At 42.8% G+C, this 20,259-nt stretch overlaps 1 protein-coding gene across 4 annotated transcripts in view; it reads right to left on the minus strand.

The window, feature by feature from the left end:
* raf1b (Raf-1 proto-oncogene, serine/threonine kinase b) overlaps positions 1 to 20,259 on the minus strand; it is an 88,338-nt gene that overhangs the window by 43,126 nt on the left and 24,953 nt on the right. For 2 of the 4 annotated variants that reach the window (XM_048606360.1, XM_020510866.2), the window contains 2 exons: positions 17,676 to 17,901; positions 12,197 to 12,303 (listed from right to left, as the gene is read on the minus strand). In XM_048606360.1, coding sequence (XP_048462317.1) covers positions 12,197 to 12,303; positions 17,676 to 17,879 — 311 coding nt within the window. In that variant the 5' untranslated portion in view covers positions 17,880 to 17,901. Of the gene's footprint in view, positions 1 to 12,196; positions 12,304 to 17,675; positions 17,902 to 17,999; positions 18,128 to 19,597; positions 19,795 to 20,259 lie in introns of those variants that run through there. The other 2 variants (XM_048606359.1, XM_020510880.2) reach the window with 2 other exon arrangements.

Here is a 20,259-nt window from a genome sequence, read left to right on the forward strand (position 1 = left end):
CTGTTGTCTTTTCCAGTTCCTAGGTCGATGCTAGGTGATCAGTCCGGTTTCATTTCTTTGTTGAGATTTCATAGAAATTGACACAACTGAGTGGCATGCCAGGCCATTTCAGAGGACAGATAAAAGTCAACCACGTTGCTGTGGGTTTGGAGTCACATGTAGGCCAGACCAGGTGAGGATGGCAGATTTCTTTTCCTGAAGAACATTAGTGAGCCAGATTGGTTTTTCTGACAATCAACGATGGTTTCATGGTCATCAGTAGAATTCTTTATTGAATTTAAATTTAACCATCTGCTGTGGTTGGATTCAAATCTGGGTTCCCAGAACATTAGCTGAGTTTCTGGATAATAGTCTAGCGATAATACCACTTGGCCTTCCCTTTTGCTCTGCATCCCTCAACTAGGAAGGCTAAAGAAAGGCTTCATTTTGTGTCTCCGATGCTTGATATATTTTAACATTAATCTTAATAAATTACCCATTAAAATGATCAATTTATTGCTTTGGATTTTTTTTTTCTGAAATTCATGTTTACTGTTGTGGAAAACCTTATCTTTCCAAACTCTGCTCACTGACAGAAAGGTTGAACAACCCTGTTTTAGATCCTATGCTCTGCAGCTTTGTTTATGCAATACAGTATGTCAAATGCAGTTGCTCATTCATTTTAAAATCATATATCCTCCAATGAGCTATGAACAACGAGTGTAAACTAATTACATAAAGATGAATATTGTCAAATGGATAACATGTCACTGCTCACAACAGGTTTATAATTAATATGAAAGACTAACATCTCATTCAGAAAATGATCTACTTGTCCATCAAATTGGACCAAAAACAAAACCATCTCTGTGAATTTGAAATGGAAATGGTCTGCTCCTAGCTTCATCTCTCACAGGACATAGGGGCAAACAAATCCAGAGATTCATGAATGACTAAACAAAAGAAACAGAGAGTAAAATGAAGTTGATAAAAGGGTGAGTATGATACAAATGACAACCAAGCTGAATATAGGAAATTTGGAAGGAGATGTGATAAGGGAATTAGAGAGGCAAAGTGAGAGTACAAAAAGATAACTGCAACTCACATGAAAGGGAAACTACAAGCCTTCTATCAGAATATGAATAGTAAGAGGCAATAAGAATAAGGGTAGGACCAATGAGGGACCAAAAAGGGATCTATGCATGGAGGCAGGAGATATGGCCAAGGTACCAAATGTTACATTTTATACCTGTCTTTTACCGGAAAGAGGATCTGCCAGAGTCATAGTGAATGAGATTAAATGGATGGCTAGCTGAATGTGCTAAAAGTTGAGAAAGAAAGGGTATTTGAAAGGAAAGCTGTACTTAAAAATCAATTAATCAAGTGTAGAAGGGTTATATCCAGGGTTGCTAAAGAGCAAACATGAGAAAGATTCCTGCTATGATCTTCCAATCCACCTTACATAAAATGGTGTTGGCAGAAGACTAGATAACTGCAAATACAAGCCAGTCAGTTTAACCTTGGCAGTGGGGATGCTTTGAAAAAGTATAATCTTGGACAATATAGACAAACAGTCACTTGGACAAATATGGACTAACTGAGGAAAGTAAGAATAGAGTTGTTGATGGAGAATCATGTTTTAACTCATGGATGGTCATTGAGTTAACATGTTAACTGCTTTTCTCTCCATAGATGCTGCCTGACCTACTGAGTTTTTCCTTCATTTTCTGTTATTATTTCACTTTTAAACTAACTTGATTGACTTTTGTAATGCAGGAACAGAGGGGGTTGGTGAGGTCAATGTAACGCATGTAAACTCTAAAAGGTGTTTGGTATTGTGCCCATTCTCTTACTCTTGTAATGTAACACAGGGTCACAGGAAGTGACCTTGACTGTGTTTCCACATGTAAAGAACAATGCAGAACAATTCTAATAGAAATAATTGGTCCTTGGAACAATAAATTCAATATCAGTAGGGTTATTCCACTTAAGGTATAGAATTTTTAAATCAACAAGGACTAGCCCAGCTAAGTTAATTGGCTTCACTTCTGATACTTCCTGAGAAGCAGGTTCTACTTGGTTCTACCAAGTTAAACCTGGCATCTGCTTACTGCTACAGATTGGTAAAAGGATAGACTGCCATGATGTCCAATGTTCTACAGGAAGGCTTGCCAGCAAAGATCAAACCCACAGAACAAAAGGGCAAGTGGTAGCGTGGTTATCAAGTTTACTGAGTGCCTGGAAACAGACAGTAATGATGAGTCAGTGTGTTTTTTTTCCCCCCATCTGGAGGAGTGTATACATCAGGATACCATAGAGTGAAGCACTAGGACCACTGCTTTTCTTAATATTCATTAATGGCTTAGACTTGGGTGTATATGGCACAGTTTCAAAATTTGCAGGTGGCACAAAACTTGGAACTAGCATGAACTGTTAGATGTATAACTTCAAGAGGACATAGACATGCTGGGGGAACAGGCTGGCACATGGCAGATGAAATCCAATGAGCAAAGTAGTGCATTTTGATAAGAAGGTGCAAAGAAAATATAAAATAAAGAATACATTCTAAACTGTATGCAGGACCAAAGAGAACTAGGAATACACATGCACAATTTACTGAAGAGCAATTCAATAAGGTGGTATAAAAGGCATAGAGGATTCTGCATTGATTAAATAAGAAACAGAGTACAAAATCAAGGAGGTAAAAATGAGCCTTTATAAACAATGGTTTAGCCTCAACTGGAACGTCACATCATATTCTGGGCCACTTTTGGAAGGGTATGAAGGCAGGAAAGAGGGAGGTAGGAAGGATTGAACATATATAGCACCTTTCCATCCTCCCAAGCACTTTATGGCCAATTAAATACTTTTGAAAGTATAGTCCCTGTTGGGATGTATAGAATCGAGCAGCCAATCACACATAGCAAACTCTCACAAACAATAAGATAATGATGATCTGTGTTTGTAATGTTGACTGAGGCCAAGACAAGACTAGGTTGAGAGGAGATTTGTTTGAGGTGTTTAAAATCAAGAGTGCAGACAAAATATATGGAGAGGCTGGGTAGGCTGAGACCATAAGGCATAACCCGAGTGTATGAGGTCGAGGGTGACCTTATAAAGGTTCATAAAATTGTGAGGGATATAAGTAAGATGACTGGCACATGTCTTTTCCCTATGGTGGGGAAATTCAAGACTGGGGGACATATTTTTAAGGTGAGGGGAAATTAAAAAGGACACGAGGGAAACCTTTTCACACAGAGAGTGGTTTGTGTGTAGAATGAACTTCCAGAGGAAGTGGTGGATGCGGACACAGTTACAATGTTTAAAAGACATTTGGATAAATGCATGAATAAGAAAGTTTTGGAGGCATAAGGGCCAGCAGCAGGCAGATGGAACTAGTTCAGTTTGGGATTATGGTCAGCATGGACTGATTAAACCAAAGGGTCCATTTCTGTGATTTATGACTCTATAAATTGTATAGATTAGGTGGGTTATGATGTATAGATTAGGTGGGTTATAGGGGGATGGGTTTGGGTGGGATGCTCTGAGGGCCAGTGTGGACTTGTTGGGCTGAGGGGCCTGTTTCCACGCTGTAGGGATTCTATGAAAAAAAAATTCTATGAAAAGAATTGTTACAGACAAAGGGCAGCACGGTGGCTCAGTGGTTAGCACCGTTGCCTCACAGCATCAGGGATGCCGGTTCAATTCCACCCTTGGGCAACTGTCTGTGTGGAGTTTGCACATTCTCCCCGTGTCTGCGTGGGTTTCCTCTGGGTGCTCTGGCTTCCTCCCACAGTCCAAAGATGTGCAGGCTAGGTGGATTGGCTATACTAAATTGCCTGTAGTGTTCAGGGATGTATAGATTAGGTGGGTTGTAGGCGGATGTGTCTGGGTGGGATGCTCTGAGTATTGGTGTGGACTTGTTGAGCTGAAGGGCCTGTTTCCACACTGTAGGGATTCTGTGGGGAAAGGAAAATTATTCCAACTGGTGGAAGTGTCCAGAACCGGTGAGGTAATTAGGAAAAGAACCAGAGATGATGTGCTGAGAATAGCTTTGAGGTTTTAAATGATCAGCAATCAAGATCAATACATTCATTACAAAAGCCAGAAGGATAGCTTTAAAAGCACTTTGGAAACCAACTGTCTCAGTGAGCCAGCCTGCTGTAAACACTCTCAAAAATCTGTTAATTGAAGAATTCCCAGTTTCCTGACAGTGTGTTCCAATTTATTTTGAAATAAACAAAATTCTTCAAAAGTGAACTGCTGATGTTTTTGAAGAATTGATATGATAGGAGACTCTAGGGGTTGGAGCATGCAGGTGATGGGGAATGTATTGACAAATAGCTACTTGCTGGCTTCTGTGCTCTGACTCTTGCTTTCCTTGTGCTCTCTGGCACTGTCACTTCTGGCACAATGTCTGCACAATTCATAAGAACATAAAAACATAAGAAAAGGAGCAGGAGTAGGCCATCTGGTCCATTGAGCCTGCTCCGCCATTTAATAAGATCATGACTGATCTTTCTGTGCACTCAGCTCCATTTACCCACCCGCTCACCATAACCCTTAATTATATTACTGTTCAAAAATCTGTCTTTGCCTTAAAAACATTCAATGAAGTAGCCTCAACTGCCTCACTGGATAGGGAATTCCACGGATTCACAACTCTTTGGGTGAAAAAGTTCCTCCTCAACTCATTCCTAAATCTGCTCCCCATTATTTTGAGGCTATACCCGCTAGTTTTAGTTTCACCCGTCAATGGAAACAACCTCCCTGCTTCTATCTTATTTATTCCCTTCATAATTTTACCACAGAACTTTGGCTCACAGTCTGTAAACTCTCCTTTAATAAAAAAAAGTACTCCATTACGTTCAGTCATTATTATCAACAGAACTAATATGATGAAGGCGGAGCAGACTTGGGACATTGTTGTACTACCTCAGCTGGTCAAAATGTCACATTCACTGGCAGCCAATCAATGCCATCAAACCTCATCCATTTTGAAAAAAAGCTGCCAACGACCAGCTAAACAAAACTAAGCTCTTCAGTTGACATTTCCTGTGTCACTAGATTCCAATGCTCAAAAGACACAGGGAGGTGTGAATGAATCTGCTCCTGAATTCCCCATATCATCCTGGAAAATTAATTCATGGTGGTGACAAGTGAGAGAAAAGTCACCATCTAAATAGAATGGAATGAAAGCCTGAAATAAAGAACTCTCCCCCAAGTCACAGGCATCTTCTCTCTTGTTTACTAAACTTACTAATACTGGGGCAGCAGGAGACTGAGGGCTGGAAGCTGAGTGCTGAAAGCAGGAGGCTGGAGTCCAGGAGTGGAATGCTGAGGTCCAGGGGCTGTACACAGGAAGCGAGGGGCCAGGATCCAGGAGCAAGTGGCCAGAGGCTCAGGCTAGGAGCCAGCCGCTGTTTTGCCAAGGCTGGAATGGGGAGCTAGGCCCAGTGACAAGCGCTTTGCTAGTACTGAGAGAGGGAGTAGAGAGGCACCTTTTGTTTTGCTGAGGCAACTATCTGCCCAATGGATCTGGGGAATTAAGCTGGAGTTGAGGAAGGTTTTGTAAAGGGCAAGAAGGGGGAGAAAGGAAGGCTGGGGTTATTGGGTGGTGGGTGCGGGAGACAAGGAAGCTGGATATTATGTGGCCCACTGGGATTTATGGACTTGGGTGGGGAGGGGGGTGCATGTGGAGAAGGGGGTAATGCGTCACTATACTGACAGCACCCTGAGCACACACTCAGAATAGAAAGGGCAGACAGTTGTCAAAATCAACAACAATAAAACAGTAAGTGCTGAAGAAACTCAGCAGGTGTGGCAGCATCTATAGAGAGAAAGACAGAGTTATATTTTGAATCCAGTGACTCTTCGTTGGAACTGAAAGCAGCTGGGAAATCATAGTGTCCAAGCTGATGACAGGAGGCTGGGGGCAGAGTGATTTGAATACATGGAGACATTGCCCAGAAAAGGGAGAAGAAAACAAAGTGATTGCTAATGAAAAGCCAGTTTGTTACCCATCCTGAAACCCCAAGGTTCTCAAATGTATGGGTTGCTCCCATCAGAGCCAACCCATTTTCAACTACTCACACTTTTCATTAACACCCACTCAACATTTTTGTCAGGGGTGGCATGGTGGCTCAGTGGTTAGCACTGCTGACTCACAGTGCCAGGGACCTGGGTTTGATTCCACCCTCAGACAACTGTCTGTGTGGAGTTTGTACATTTTCCCCATGTCTGCATGGGTTTCCTCCCACAGTCCAAAGATGTGTAGGGTAGGTGGATTGGCCATGCCAAATTGCTTGTAGTGTTCAGGGATGTGTAGATTAGGTGGGTTATTGGGGGATGGTTATGGGTGGGGTGCTCTGAGGGTCGGTGTGGACTTGTTGGGCCAAAGGACCTGATTCCACACTGTAGGGATTCTACGATCTTCTATGATTTTCCTCTCTCCTGGCTTATCATCAGCAATGCCTTTGTTTGCTTCTTCTTTTATTTTCTGTGTCTGTGAACTCTGTCTCCATCTGTTGGATGCATTCCCTTCCCCAAACCCTATCATCAGCATAAATACCACCATGTGTTCAAGAGCTATACTGGAGTTGAGTCAATTGTTAAATATAAATCAGAGATTAAGTTGCAAGATACAGTAAAAATAATTTTTAAAATGCCTGGTTAAAATATTCCAGATTTGTACATATTGACTTGTATATGGACTTGATAGAGGTGTACAAAATGATCAGAGGTATAGATATAGAGTCGACAGCCAGAGACTTTTTCCTAGGGTGGAGGTAGCTATTACGAGGGGGCATAGTTTTAAAGTGAGTGGAGGTAGATGTAGGGGAGACGTAAGAGGTAGGTTCTTTACTCAGAGAGTGGTCATGGCGTGGAATGCATTGCCGGAGAGGGTGGTGGAGTCGGCCTCATTAGGGGCATTTAAGCAGCTATTAGATAGGCATATGGATGATAGGGTGGAGGTTAGATAGACCTTAGGAATAGGGTAAAAGTTTGGCACAACATCATGGGCCGAAGGGTCAGTATTGTGCTGTACTGTTCTATGTTCTACGTTATATATGCAATGGAAGTCCATTAGCTATGAGCTCACTAGTTTTTGGAAAATGTGTTTATGGTAATGGTTGTTTGTCTGTGTGCATTACATTGAAAAATATTTTAGTTGCTAATTTATGCTTGTAGTCTTATACCAATTTAAATGCTGTGGTGTCTAGGAAATTTATACTTTCCTGTGTGTTGTGGCTTTAAGTTTAATGAGGCTGATAATTATTGAGGATATTACTGAATCCTTCTAATTCAACATTGTTGCAAACCCAAAATACCTTAAGTGCTAATACAAACATAGAATGCAATGTTACTATGTGACTGCATCACCTAGTTAGGTAGTGAGAATGAATACAAAAGGGTAGCCCCTGAAAACTAAAACATAACCATCAAGAGGAGCCCTCTGAAAACAAAAATATTTTGTGGTCTGTTAGATTCACCAAGAAAAAGGCGAGAAGAGGGGACATAGGGATGAACTTGGCAAGATGTTCCTCGTCATCGATGACATGTTGAAGGCGGCAAAGAACATGACATAGTTTCTCCGGTCCAGGGAAGTACTAGACAATGAAGGGTAATCTACCGATCGGAGCAGAGAAAAAATGCCATGTTCTTTGCAGCCTTCAATATGTCATCGATGACGTCGAAAATCTTGCCAAGATCATCCCTACGCCCCCACTTCTCGCCTTCAAACAACTGCCAAACGCTAAACAGACCATTGTTTGTAGCAAACTACCCAGCCTTCAGGACAACATTGACCACAACACCACACAACCCTGTCATGGCAACCTCTGCAAGACATGTCAGATCATTGACGTGGATACTACCATCACACTTGGGAACACCACCCACCACGTACACGGCAGATACTCATATGACTCAGCCTATGTTGTGTACCTCATACACTGCAGACAAGCGTGCCCTGAGGTATGCTATATTGGTGAGACCATGCAAACCCTATGACAACAGATGACTGGACACTGTGCAAAAATCACCAGACAGGAATGTTCCCTCCCAGCCAGGGAACACTTCAGTGGTAAAGGACAGTCAGCCTCTGATCTTGGGGTGAGTATCCTCCAAGGCGGTCTTTGAGATACACAACAACATAGAATCGCCGAGCAGAAACTGATAGCCAAGTTCCTACCCATGAAGACGGTCTCAACCATGATCTTGGGTTCATGTCGTGCTATATGTTAGCCCACCACACTGTTCTGTATTTGCAAAATCTTCCTTACTGTCCTGTTTTGTCACCATCACCTTGATAACTTGTTATGATCTCTCTACCTTATTTAGTTTGCACAGTTCGGGCTTACTTGTTACTTTGGTTAGACGTTTGTCATGTGACTTTTATACCTATCATGTTATTCCAGCCATTTGGTTTGTCTCCAGTAACACCTGATTTTTAATTTTTTGTTATTATCTCTCTGTTTCAATTAATCGGATCATAGTCATCTTTTCACTTGCTAATCAGCTGTTGACACTATACTCACACCATCTGACACTTTTGATCACCTGCAGAGACTTATTATTCAGCCTGTCGACACTCCACTCACACCATTTGTATGATATTTTGATGTTTCTGCCCATTGATCTCTCTGCCTATAAATTCTATGTGCATGTGCTTTTCTTTACTTCACCTGTTGAAGGAGCAGTGCTTTGAAAGCTTCTGATTTTAAATAAACCTGTTGGACTATAACCTGGTCAGAGATAGTAGGAACTGCCAATGCTGGAGAATCTGAGATAACAAGATGTAGAGCTGGATGAACACAGCAGGCCAGGCAGCATCAGAGGAGCAGGAAGGCTGACGTTTTGGGTCTGGACCCTTCTTCAGAAATGGGGGAGGGGAAGGGGACTCTGAAATAAATAGAGAGAGAGGGGGAAGGCGGATAAAGGTGCAGATAGGTGGAGAGGAGACGGACAAGTCAAGGAGGCAGGGATGGAGCCAGTAAAGGTGAGTGTAGGTGGGGAGTTAGGGTGGGGGTTGGTCAGTCATGGGAATACGGACAGGTCAAGGAGGCGGGGATGAGGCTGGTTGGTAGGAGGTGGTTGTGGGGGTTGGTCAGTGAGGTGGGAGTAGTGGATAGATGGGAGAAAAGACAGACAGGTCAAGAGGCGGTGATGAGCTGGGCTGGTTTTGGGATGAGGTAGGGGGTGGGGAGCTTTTGAAGCTTGTGAAATCAACACTGGGCTGCAGGGTTCCCAGGCGAAATATGAGATGCTGTTCCTGCAGCCTTCAGGTGGCATCGTTGTGGCACTGGAGGAGGCCCAAGTTGGACATGTTGTCCAAGGAGTGGGAGGGGGAGTTGAAGTGGTTCGCGACTGGGAGGTGCAGTCGTTTGTTACAAACTGAGCGTAGGTGTTCCACAAAGCGGTCTCCAAGCCTCCGCTTGGTTTCCCCGATGTAGAGGAGGCCACATTGGGAACAGCGGATACAATATACTACATTAGCAGATGTGCAGGTGAACATTTGTTTAATGTAGAAGGTTTTCTTGGGGCCTGAGATGGGGGTGAGGTGTAGGGGCAGGTGTAGCACCTCCTGCGGTTGCAGGGAAAAGTGCCGGGTGTGGTGGGGCGAGTGGCGAGTGTGGAGTGGACAAGGGAGTCACAGAGAGAGTGGTCCCTCCGGAAGGCAGATGAGGGTGGGGAGGGAAAAATGTCCTTGGTAGTGGGGTCAGATTGCAGCTGGCGGAAGTGGAGGAGGATGATGCGTTGAATCTGGAGGTTGGTGGGGTGGTACGTGAGGACGAGGGGGATTCTTTTTTTTGTTATTGCGGGGAGGGGATGTGAGGGATGAGTTGCGGGAAATGCGAGCGATGCGATTGAGGGCGTTTTTGACCACTGTGGAGGGGAAGTTGCGGTCCTTGAAAAACGAGGACATCTGGGTTGTCCAGGAGTGGAATGCCTCATCTCGGGAGCAGATGCGGCAGAGGCGAAGGAATTGGGAATAGGGGATGGCATTCTTGCAGGAAGGTGGGTGAGAAGAGGTGTATTCTAGGTAGCTGTGGGAGTTGGTAGGCTTGAAATAGATAGCAGTTTCCAGGTGGTTGCCAGAGATGGAAACAGAGAGGTCCAGGAAGGGGAAAGAGGTATCGGAGATGGTCCAGGTGAACTTACGGTTGGGGTGGAAGGTGTTAGTAAAGTGGATGAACTGTTCGAGCTCCTCGTGGGAGCATGAGGCGGCGCCAATACAGTCATTGATATAACGGAGGAAGTGGTGGGGGATAGTGCCAGTGTAGCTGCAGAAGAGGGATTGTTCCACATAGCCTACAAAGAGGCAGGCATAGCTTGGGCCCATGCGGGTACCCATGGCCACCCCCTTAGTCTGTAGTAAGTGGGAAGAGTTGAAGGAGAAGTTGTTAAGGGTGAGGACGAGTTCAGTTAAGCGGATAAGGGTGTCAGTGGAGGTGGATTGGTCTGGCCTGTGGGAGAGGAAGAAGCAGAGGGCCTTTAGGCCATCTGCATGGGGAATGCAAGTTTATAGGGACTGGATGTCCATGGTGAAGATGAGGTGTTGAGGACCAGGGAATCAGAAGTACAGTGAGGTTAGGGTTGGAGCAGAGGGCTGCACGTTCTGTGGGGGAGAGGTTGGAGTGAGTGAGAGGGGTGGAGAGATTGAGGTGATTGATTTCTCGATGGCACTTGGAGATGAAGAGGTCGAGGGAGGGTAAGAGGTCTTGGGGTGGTGTCCAGGAGGAAGGGGTGTGTTGGAGGCAGGAGAAGGGGTCCACAGAGGGAAGGTTAGGCTCACGATTAAAGACTATAACCTGGTGTCGTGTGAACTTCTGACTTTGTCCACCCCAGTCCCACACTGGTACCTCCACATCTTTATCTAACAGGGAGAGATGACAGATAGCAATCTAGCAAGTGACACCTATTGTCATACAAATCACTGAAACTTCCCACAATGTCAGTGTCTGATTCCTCAATTATGTGGTGGGCATATTGAATGACGCTGGTTTAAATTGTAATCCTCCTAACACCCCATTTTTCACTGGGAACAGGCAGGTCGAGATCAAATTCACAAGAATTCAGTATTAAGTATTTCCAATTTGACATTTCTCCACTATGATTTTCAAACATTCCTCAACTTGGACAGCTAGGTAGAAGCCTAGTGGGACCACGAAACTGGGTAACAGACATTGGTCCAGGACACATTATATGGAGTGGAAAACTGACAGAACTGGTGCCCCGTAAAAGGCAAACAACTTAGGAATGAAGATAATGCATCCTATACAACATTTCCAAGTTTCAGAATGAGCAAAACTGCTCCTCACTGACAACCGTTACCACCCATCTGCCACCCCAATCAATAATTCACTATGTCATTTCAGACTGCACCACAATCTGACCTAGCCTTCTCCTTTAGTACAATGTTGGAAGCCCACCAGATTTTCCCATTTCTCAAAGTAACGAGGAACCATGAGTGTTCATACAGGCAGGTTGCCAAATACATTTAAATGAGGCCTGATCAGCAAAATGGTTTGGGCCTCCTGCCAAAAAGTCTAAAATAGAGGCCCATATTTTCACAGACATATTACCAAAGTCAAATAAACTCATGCTTGAAACTGCAGCATTACAAAATAAGCAAAACTGTGACAACCTGTCCCACATTTTAAGAGATTGTCCCTTATTTTGATTGTCTTTCACCCTTATTTCTAGAGCAATCTGTGGGAGACTGGGCCTGGGAGTCTCCTCTTGCCTTTGGCTCTGTTTATTTTCTGTAAGCACGTGTACTGCAGCCATTGGGCACCTGTGAGAGTTCGGTTTAGCAGCTCACCTCCCCCTACACACGCTCACGCACACGCACACTTCCTTCATCACCAAGTTTATTCCATCTCACAAGAGTTGGTCACCCTTATAAGCAATGGTAATTGAGAAACCCCTTTCTTAACATATTTTTAAAGAATTATATGATATTAAGACTTGTTTCTATAAAGTGTGGAACTTCTTTGTCTTCCTATAGTGAGTCATATTACATTCCTCAGGTTGAAAGCAAGAACAGTTCAAAATTGTTTCATTATTGGAGAATGAATTGGAACTGAGTATGACATTTTTAATATGCTAATCAATAATTTATTCAGCGCCTAATGTACACTTGACTCCACTATTAAAGAATCTACTAAACCAGTCAGCTATTTCTCATGGTAAGTGAACAGAAAATTATTACCATCCTTGTGGCAGCCTGAAGACTGCACAGCAATCTGGCTGAAGACCTCGGACTTTTAGAGCCTTTTTCAGACTGTCTTGCACAGTCATGCCTGGTCGCACGCTCACCTGCAATGCCACATAAATGAAAGGCAACAGGTCAGTAAGGCACAGAACTGTGTTCAAGTGTCAACTTACATTTAACCATTTTTAAATAATGTAAGTCTTGATTATACAATCTGCTGCGCTGTTCGTCCTTGAACAAAGGGTGAGATGCGAGGAATCTAATGGGTGGGGTCCCTTTCTGTAAAGCAAGGAAGTAAGGTACTGGGTGGGGACTCTCTGCTCTGATTACATCTGGGGTGCAAAGACTCATGGACAACTTTCCATCATGATGCCAATTGAGACTGTTCAGTGGGTAATTAATCCTCATTTAAAGGCCTCAGCCCATTGCCATGGGTATTCACCAAGTGGCATCTCAGGAAGTCACCACACAGAAAGCCTGAAAATTGGACTTGGGGATGTGGGGTGGTGGATGTGGGAGGCACACAGTAGCTTTCAAAGGACCTGGTTTCAGGGAGCTGGGGCCCACCAGATACCACTTTTGATACAAATGAACAAATGAAAATGTACAGCACAGGAACAGGCCCTTCGGCCCTCTAAGCCTGAGCAACCATCATGCCCTAATTAAACTAAAAACAAACCTGCTATTTTTGATCCGTATCCCCCTATTTCCTGCCTATTCATGTACCCATCTAGTTGCCCCTTAAATGTCTTTGATGTGTCTGCTTCCACCACCTCTTCTGGTAGGGCATTCCAGGCTGCTACCACTCTCTGCGTGAAAAACTTCCCTCACACATCTCCCTTAAACTTTCCCCCTCTAACCTTGAACCTGTGCCCCCTTGTAATTGAAACTTCAACCCTGGGAAAAAGCCTCTGACCATCCACCCTATCTATGCCTCTCATAATCTTGTAGACCTCTATCAGGTCTCCTCTCAGCTGCCGTCTTTCCAGTGAAAACAATCCTAGTCTTTTTAATCTTTCCTCAAAGTCAATACCCTGGAGACCAGGCAATGTCCTGGTGAACCTTTGTACTGTCTCCAAAGCTTCCACATCCTTCTGGTAGTGTGGTGACCAAGACTGCACACAATACTCCAAATGCGGCCTAACAAGGGTTTTATATAGCTGCAACATGTTTTGCCAACTCTTCTACTCCACACCCCAGGCGATGAAGGCAAACATGCAATATACCTTCTTAATCACCTTGGCTACCTATGTTGCCACTTTCAGGGAACTGTGGACCTGCACGCCCAGATCCACCTGAATGTTAGTGTTCCTAACGGTTCTGCCATTTACAATGCAATTCACACCGAAATTTGATCCTCTAAAATGCATCACCTCGCATTTGTCTAGATTAAATTCCATCTGCCATTTCTGTGCCCAAGTCGCCAATCTATCTATATCCTGCTGTATACTTTCACAATCATTGGCACGATCAGCAACTCTGCCAATCTTCGTATAATCAGCAAACTTGCTTATCAGACCACCCACATTTTCCTTCAGATTATATATACTACAAGCAACAAAGGACCTGCCCTCCCGCTGGCAGCAACCCTTCCACATACCCTCCTCTCTCACCTGTAGCCTGACTGGCACTTAATACTGTAGGCTTTCCCCACGGATATGGTGCAAAGCTTTCACCTGCCCTCCAGCCAATCAGTGAGACTCCCATCGCCTTGATTAAATTTCTCCCACTGTGTTTACTCCTTACCAGGGGAGGTGATGGCCTGGTGGTATTATTGCAGGACTGCTAATCCAGAGACCAGGTGACATTCTGGGGACCCAGGTGTGAATCCCGCCACAGCAGATGGTGAAATTTGAATTCGATGAATATCTGGAATTACGAATCTAATGATGACCATGAATCCATTGCTGATTGTTGGGGAAAAACCCATCTGGTTCACTAACGTCCTTTAGGAAAGGAAACTGCCAGCCTTACTAGGTCTGGCCTATATGTGACTCCAGATGCAAGCCATGTGGCTGATTCTGAACTGCCGTCTGGGCAATTAGGGATGGGCAATAAATGATGCCTGGTCAGTGATGCCCTCATCCCATTAACGAATAAAGGAAAAAAAAACTTGTAACTCCCAAACGCTCTAGCTGTTTTACCTCTACTTGGCATCTCAGAGAATTTTGTAATTTAGCGTTTTCTGTTCATCCTCGCCTTTCAGAATCAAGAATAGAGTTTGTGATAACTTTGATTCAGTTATTTCAACATCTCCCTACATTGCAAGGCTGATAAATTCAAAATGCTTGACACCCTCGCAAGTGTTGCTCAGCATTCAGGAGAAACCCAATATATTAAATGGATAATAAGTCAGCATATTATACACAGTTTGCGTAAAAAGTCTTAGTCACTAAAATAGGTGGAGATCTGGGTGTGGTTCACAAAACCGAGTTATTGTACTGATGCTAGAATACAGTGGTTGGTAGCAATTAAAGTTTGCAAAAGGATTAAATATAAGCTCTCATAAATTACCTACTGGAAATCAGAAATTATTATTTTATTCACTAATAAGGATCCATATAACTCTCCAGTTGCCAAGTCTAAATGGAATTTTCTGAACAACAAAGCAACATGAACATACTTGCCTTAATTCTCATACAGAGCAACACCAAGCAATCAGGACACGCAAACAAAGACTAATTGCTATTTTTTTCTGCCATTAAATACTCTTCCACAATTGTTGCCATAGTGACTAGATGCAATCAGACAGCCCTGTTACCATTGTCCACTTACGGCTTCAATGTCACAGAATATTTACTGCAGCCAATTCCAGTCAGCATAATGATTCCTTATTAGGAACTCAAATCTGTATCAACACAATGTTTACATACATAAGATTCCACATGACATTCAACACTGAAACAGACCATTTGACTCAACCTGTCCATGTTGGTGCTTAGGTTCCACTTGAGCCTTCTTATACCTTCTTACATTTAAATCAATCCTCAAAGCCCTCCATTCCCTTCTCCTTGAAACTCTTGTCTAAATTCCCCTTAAGCACACCTATACAGTTCACTTAAATCATTCCCTGCAATACCAAATTTCACATTCTCAGCACTCTTTGGGTAAATAAGTTATTCCGAATTCCCTATTGGATTTCTTAGTGATTATCTTGTACTGATGGCTTCTAATTACTCTCTTCCTCACAAGAAGAAATATTAGTTTTGATTTTCACAACTTATGAGCCCTTTAAAAAATGGCAATGTGCATTTAAATAGACAGGACGGTGTCAGATGTGGACTATACTGCCTTCCTATCTGCTTTATGAATAAATTCAGGGTGGGCAAGCACGTAGACAGCTTTTCCAATTAAATATCTGGCTGTAATCCATCTGGAATAGGGTCTGTATCCTCTTTGAGTTTAACTAATTTATTTAATACATTCCCTCCTTATTTCAAATGCATTTATCTCATTGCCATCTCATCAGTCAATGTCATGTCAACCTATTCTATTTAAAATTTCTGCCATTTCTCTAACAATATTCATGGCATTTTCCCGTACATCAAATTCCTATCGTAAAGTTTCATTTTTACTGATAGTCTTGTAAAGTGGTTTATTGTTTGGTTTTACATTCCATGAAACTTATTTTCTTAGTTCCTCTTTGCCTTCTGATTTTTTAACTTCTCTTTATTTGTGTTTACCAATGTTAACTATATTATTACTTAGATTAGAGACTTGCTGATTTTCACAGCTTTTTAATGACTGAGGTGTCAGTTATAAAAATTGAGATTTTAACCCCTTCAAGGTACACCCACTTGCAACAAGTTAGAATTAGGTTTCACTCTTCTGCATGTAATACAGGTGTGCCCGAAATGTTCAATAGGGTGTCAACACAAATTAAGCTAATAACTGTGGAAGAAAACACTGATCAAAAAGATAGAATAAACAGTTACAATTATTCTGTAAGCAAACCACACAAGATAACTTGAAAGTTTAATTTCCTGTCAATATTGATTGAATAAAGTCCAGTATGAAGTTAGGTTCTACTACAGATCCTATGCCTATATTCCACAAGTCCATTATAATAGGCCTATACAGCATTTCAGGAAGTACAGGGAAAGCTGATCAAGCCATCTGTTTCTAGTATTACTTCAGACTTTCTGGAGGGAAGTTACTCCAACAGCGAGCTGGAACAGCATTTAAAAATTAAAATGAGATTTAGATTAATTTGACCTTTGCTGTGCAGTTTTAATAGAAAGTACAGCTAAGGGTGTTCTGGAGAGTACTTCTGCTGCCACAAACCTATACGGCTACAGGCAAATGAAAAGACAATGCCGTAAGGTCAGTGCTGAATAGCTGACCTTGGCTATGTCTACTTACATAAAAGGAAATCCAACACTGTATCAACTTCTCTTATAAGCATCATTAAAAATAGATCGCTGAATTCTTATTAATTTTCTCTTTTAAAGGTGTTAGTCATCCTATGCAATACTGTTGAGTACAGAGCTGAAGAATATCTTGGTGATGTAGCGTTTCCTCAGGGCTGCCTTCAAAGTCACTCACGGTTTAAATAATCCGAGTTACAATTGGATTCTAGGTTCTACCATTTTTCCTTTTATCTTATTTTTAAAGAAGAAGCAAATCCATGAAACGGAATTCCTGTTTACTAATCCTATGTTCAGCCTTCATGCTATCCATTCTGGCCAAGAGCCAGTACTCAGCAGCTTGAACTACACAATTATATTTTAATTTTATATGACAAGTACTGTGGCTGAGTGGTCTAAGGTGCTGGATTTAGGCTCCAGCCATTTCGATGGCATGGGTTCAGATCCCACCACTACCACAAATGTTTTAGATGGCTCATTGGTCTAGGGGTATGATTCTCGCTTAGGGTCTTGTATGGCGCTGGCACGTGAGAGGTCCCAGGTTCAAATCCCGGATGAGCCCAGATTTCTTAGGGCAGCATGGTGGCTCAGTGGTTAGCACTACTGTCTCACAATGCCAGGAACTCAGGGTGACTGTCTGTGTGGAGTTTGCATATTCTCCCTGTGTCTGCGTGGGTTTCTTCCAGGTGTTCTGGTTTCCTCCCACAGTCCAAAGATGTGCAGTCTAGGTGGATTGGCCATGCTAAATTACCCATGGTGTTCAGGGATGTGTTGATTAGGTGGGTTATGGGGGATGGGTCTGGGTGGGATGCTCTGAGGGGCGGTGTGGACTTGTTGGGCCGAAGGGCCTGTTTCTACACTGTAGGGATTCTATGATGATAAAGAGAAGCATTTGTGTAACACTATACTGCTTTCATTTAGCTAGCACTGAGAGATCACATCACCTTGCAGATACTAATTACTTTAATGAATATCAGTGCAATTCCTGCGCTGCCGAGTAGTAGAATGGTTCGTTAAAATCAATTATGGCTTTACAGGAAATCAAAATTTCCAAAAGAACAAAAACTTTGCCCATTATTTGGCTTCTAAGTAATGGAACATAAATTTACCACGGTACGCTGCTTGTTTGGTAAGTAAACCCGAATAGTGCCCCCTGCTTTGTAAGCGTCTGCCAACTTCCCATCCTCAGATTCCCGACGATATGCAAAGTGATGAGCAAAGGTGGGGGAAACAGATGTAGAAATATCATGGAAAAAATCCTGTGGACTGAAACCATTACTGGTGGATTTCCAGAATCCCAGATTATACTCCATTTTGATCAGGCAGGCAGGGGATCTGCAAGAAAATAGCAAACACTAATTAAAACAGGGTGATTCTTTTATTTTATACAGGCTTGCCGAAGGATTAACATTCATCAAGCATTTGAACATTACCAAAATAATGTTGTTTGATACACTGATGCAGCAAAGAACGAGGGTTTGTGACTTTCATTTGTACCAGTTTGCTGTACAGCAAAGACAACTGCTTTGGACCCTTGATTCCAATCTCTGCCAACCATACAGACTGATTTTCAAGTCCACATTCATCTGGACATTTCCCTGGCAGGCTTATTCAATTCTCATATGCTGCAATCACAAAATGGTTTTAAAGTACAAACTTTGCTATTGCATTCAGTGCAGTATTCCAGAGCCTGTTTTAGGTTGTAAAACACACATCCGCTGTACATTCTGCTTGCTCAATATCTTTGGCAACCAAGTGAACCCTTTGATCTAGCTGCCACCAGCTAAATATAGCACAGCAATGAAAACAAATCTTTGAAAAAACACAAAGCAAAACAAACGCAACACACACAGCAAGCATCATGAAAGTTAAGAGCTTAAAACTTACAGAGATGTCGCACTACTATGCAGCTGACCCTGATCATACATGATTGCGTGACATGCTATTTCGATAAAGTTCATTTATCAGATTTCATTGACAAGAAGCAAGACTGATTTTACGCCTCAGAACCTTTTTTTTAATAAGATGAGCAATCTCTGCTGCAGTTAAAGCAGCCTTCCCCTACCTATGACTACAAACTATCCAAGAGACAAAGACCAGATTAGCAAGATCGATTTATTGACATTAACCATTGTATTGAAGAAAATTATCGATCTCAATGGCAGAAACCACACAACTTTGCTGTGATGAAGTGGAAATTCTTGTCAGTAGTCTACTCTCAATCATGATCAAAGTGATGGACTGTTACAAAGCAGTACAATAACCTGTTCACTAATGCTCAGTTTGGGTTATGGCAGGGCCACTCAGCACCTGATCCCATTACAGCTTTGGCCAAACATGGACAATGAAGCTGAACTTCAGAGGAGAGGTGAGATAGTGACTGCACTTGACATCAAGGCAGCATTTATTAGAGCGTGTCATCAAGGAACCCTAGCAAAATGTCAATGGGAATCAGGGAAAATCTCTCCTTTGGTCAGAGTGATATCTGGCACAAAAGAAGATGATTGTGGTTGTTGGAAGTCAATCATCTCAGCCCGAGAACATCACTGCAGGAGTTCCTCAGGGGAGTGTCCTAGACCCAACTAGCTTCAGCTGCATCATCAATGACTGTCCCTCCATCATAAGGTCAGAAGTAGGGATGTTCTTCAATGATTGCACACTGTTCAGCACTAACTATTGGACTTCAGATATATACAGCACAATCGGGACAACATCCAGGCTTGGGCTGAGAAGTGGCAAGTGACATTCATCCCACATAGTGCCCTGCAATAACCATCTTCAACTTGAGAGAATCTAACCATCGTCCCTTGATACTCAATGGCGTTACCATTAATGAATACCCCACTATCAACATCATAGGGGTCATAATTGACCAGAATCTGAACTGGACCAGTCATATAAATACTGCTGTTACAAGATCAGGTCAGAGGCTAGGAATTCTGCAACAACCAACTCATCTCCAGACTCCCCAAAGCCTGTCTACCATCTGCAAGGTTCAAACAAGGAATGTGATTGAATAGTCTCCATTTACCTGAATAAGTGCAGCTCCAACAACACTCAAAAGGTTTGATACCATCCAAGACTGTTAACCTCTCACCCATCACCTTCAGCATGGACTCCCTTCACTGCTGACGCTCAATGGTAGCAGTGCCTCCCATCTTAAGATGCACAGCAGTAGTTTACCAAGACTCCTTCCACACCATCATCCAAACCTGTAGTCTCTAGTACCTAGAAGGACAAGGGCTGCAAATATTTAGAACACCACCATTTGCATGTTCCCCTCCAAACCACACATCATTCTGACTTGAAAATATATCTCCATTTCTTCACTGCTATTAGGTCAAAATCCTGAAACTACTTTCTTAATAGCACTTTGTGTGTCCCTACACCCCAAGGACAAGAAGGCAGCTCAACATCAGCTTCTCCAAAGAAACTAAGGATAAGAAATAAATGCTAGCTTAGCTGATCATGTCAACATCCTTTGAGCGAACAAAAACAAACGGTCATGTCACAAGATGTACTGCAAGATTTCTCTGAATTGCATCACAGCTGAACATTTTCTTGGAGACAGTAGGAACTGCAGATGCTGGAGAATCCGAGACAACAAGGTGCAGGGCTGGATGAACACAGCAGGCCAAGCAGCATTATAGGAGCAGAGAGGCTGACGTTTCGGGCCTAGACCATTCTGATGAA

The sequence above is a fragment of the Rhincodon typus genome, chromosome 16 (genome assembly GCF_021869965.1).
Source record: "Rhincodon typus isolate 14 chromosome 16, sRhiTyp1.1, whole genome shotgun sequence".
In the NCBI taxonomy this organism is placed as follows: domain Eukaryota; kingdom Metazoa; phylum Chordata; class Chondrichthyes; order Orectolobiformes; family Rhincodontidae; genus Rhincodon; species Rhincodon typus.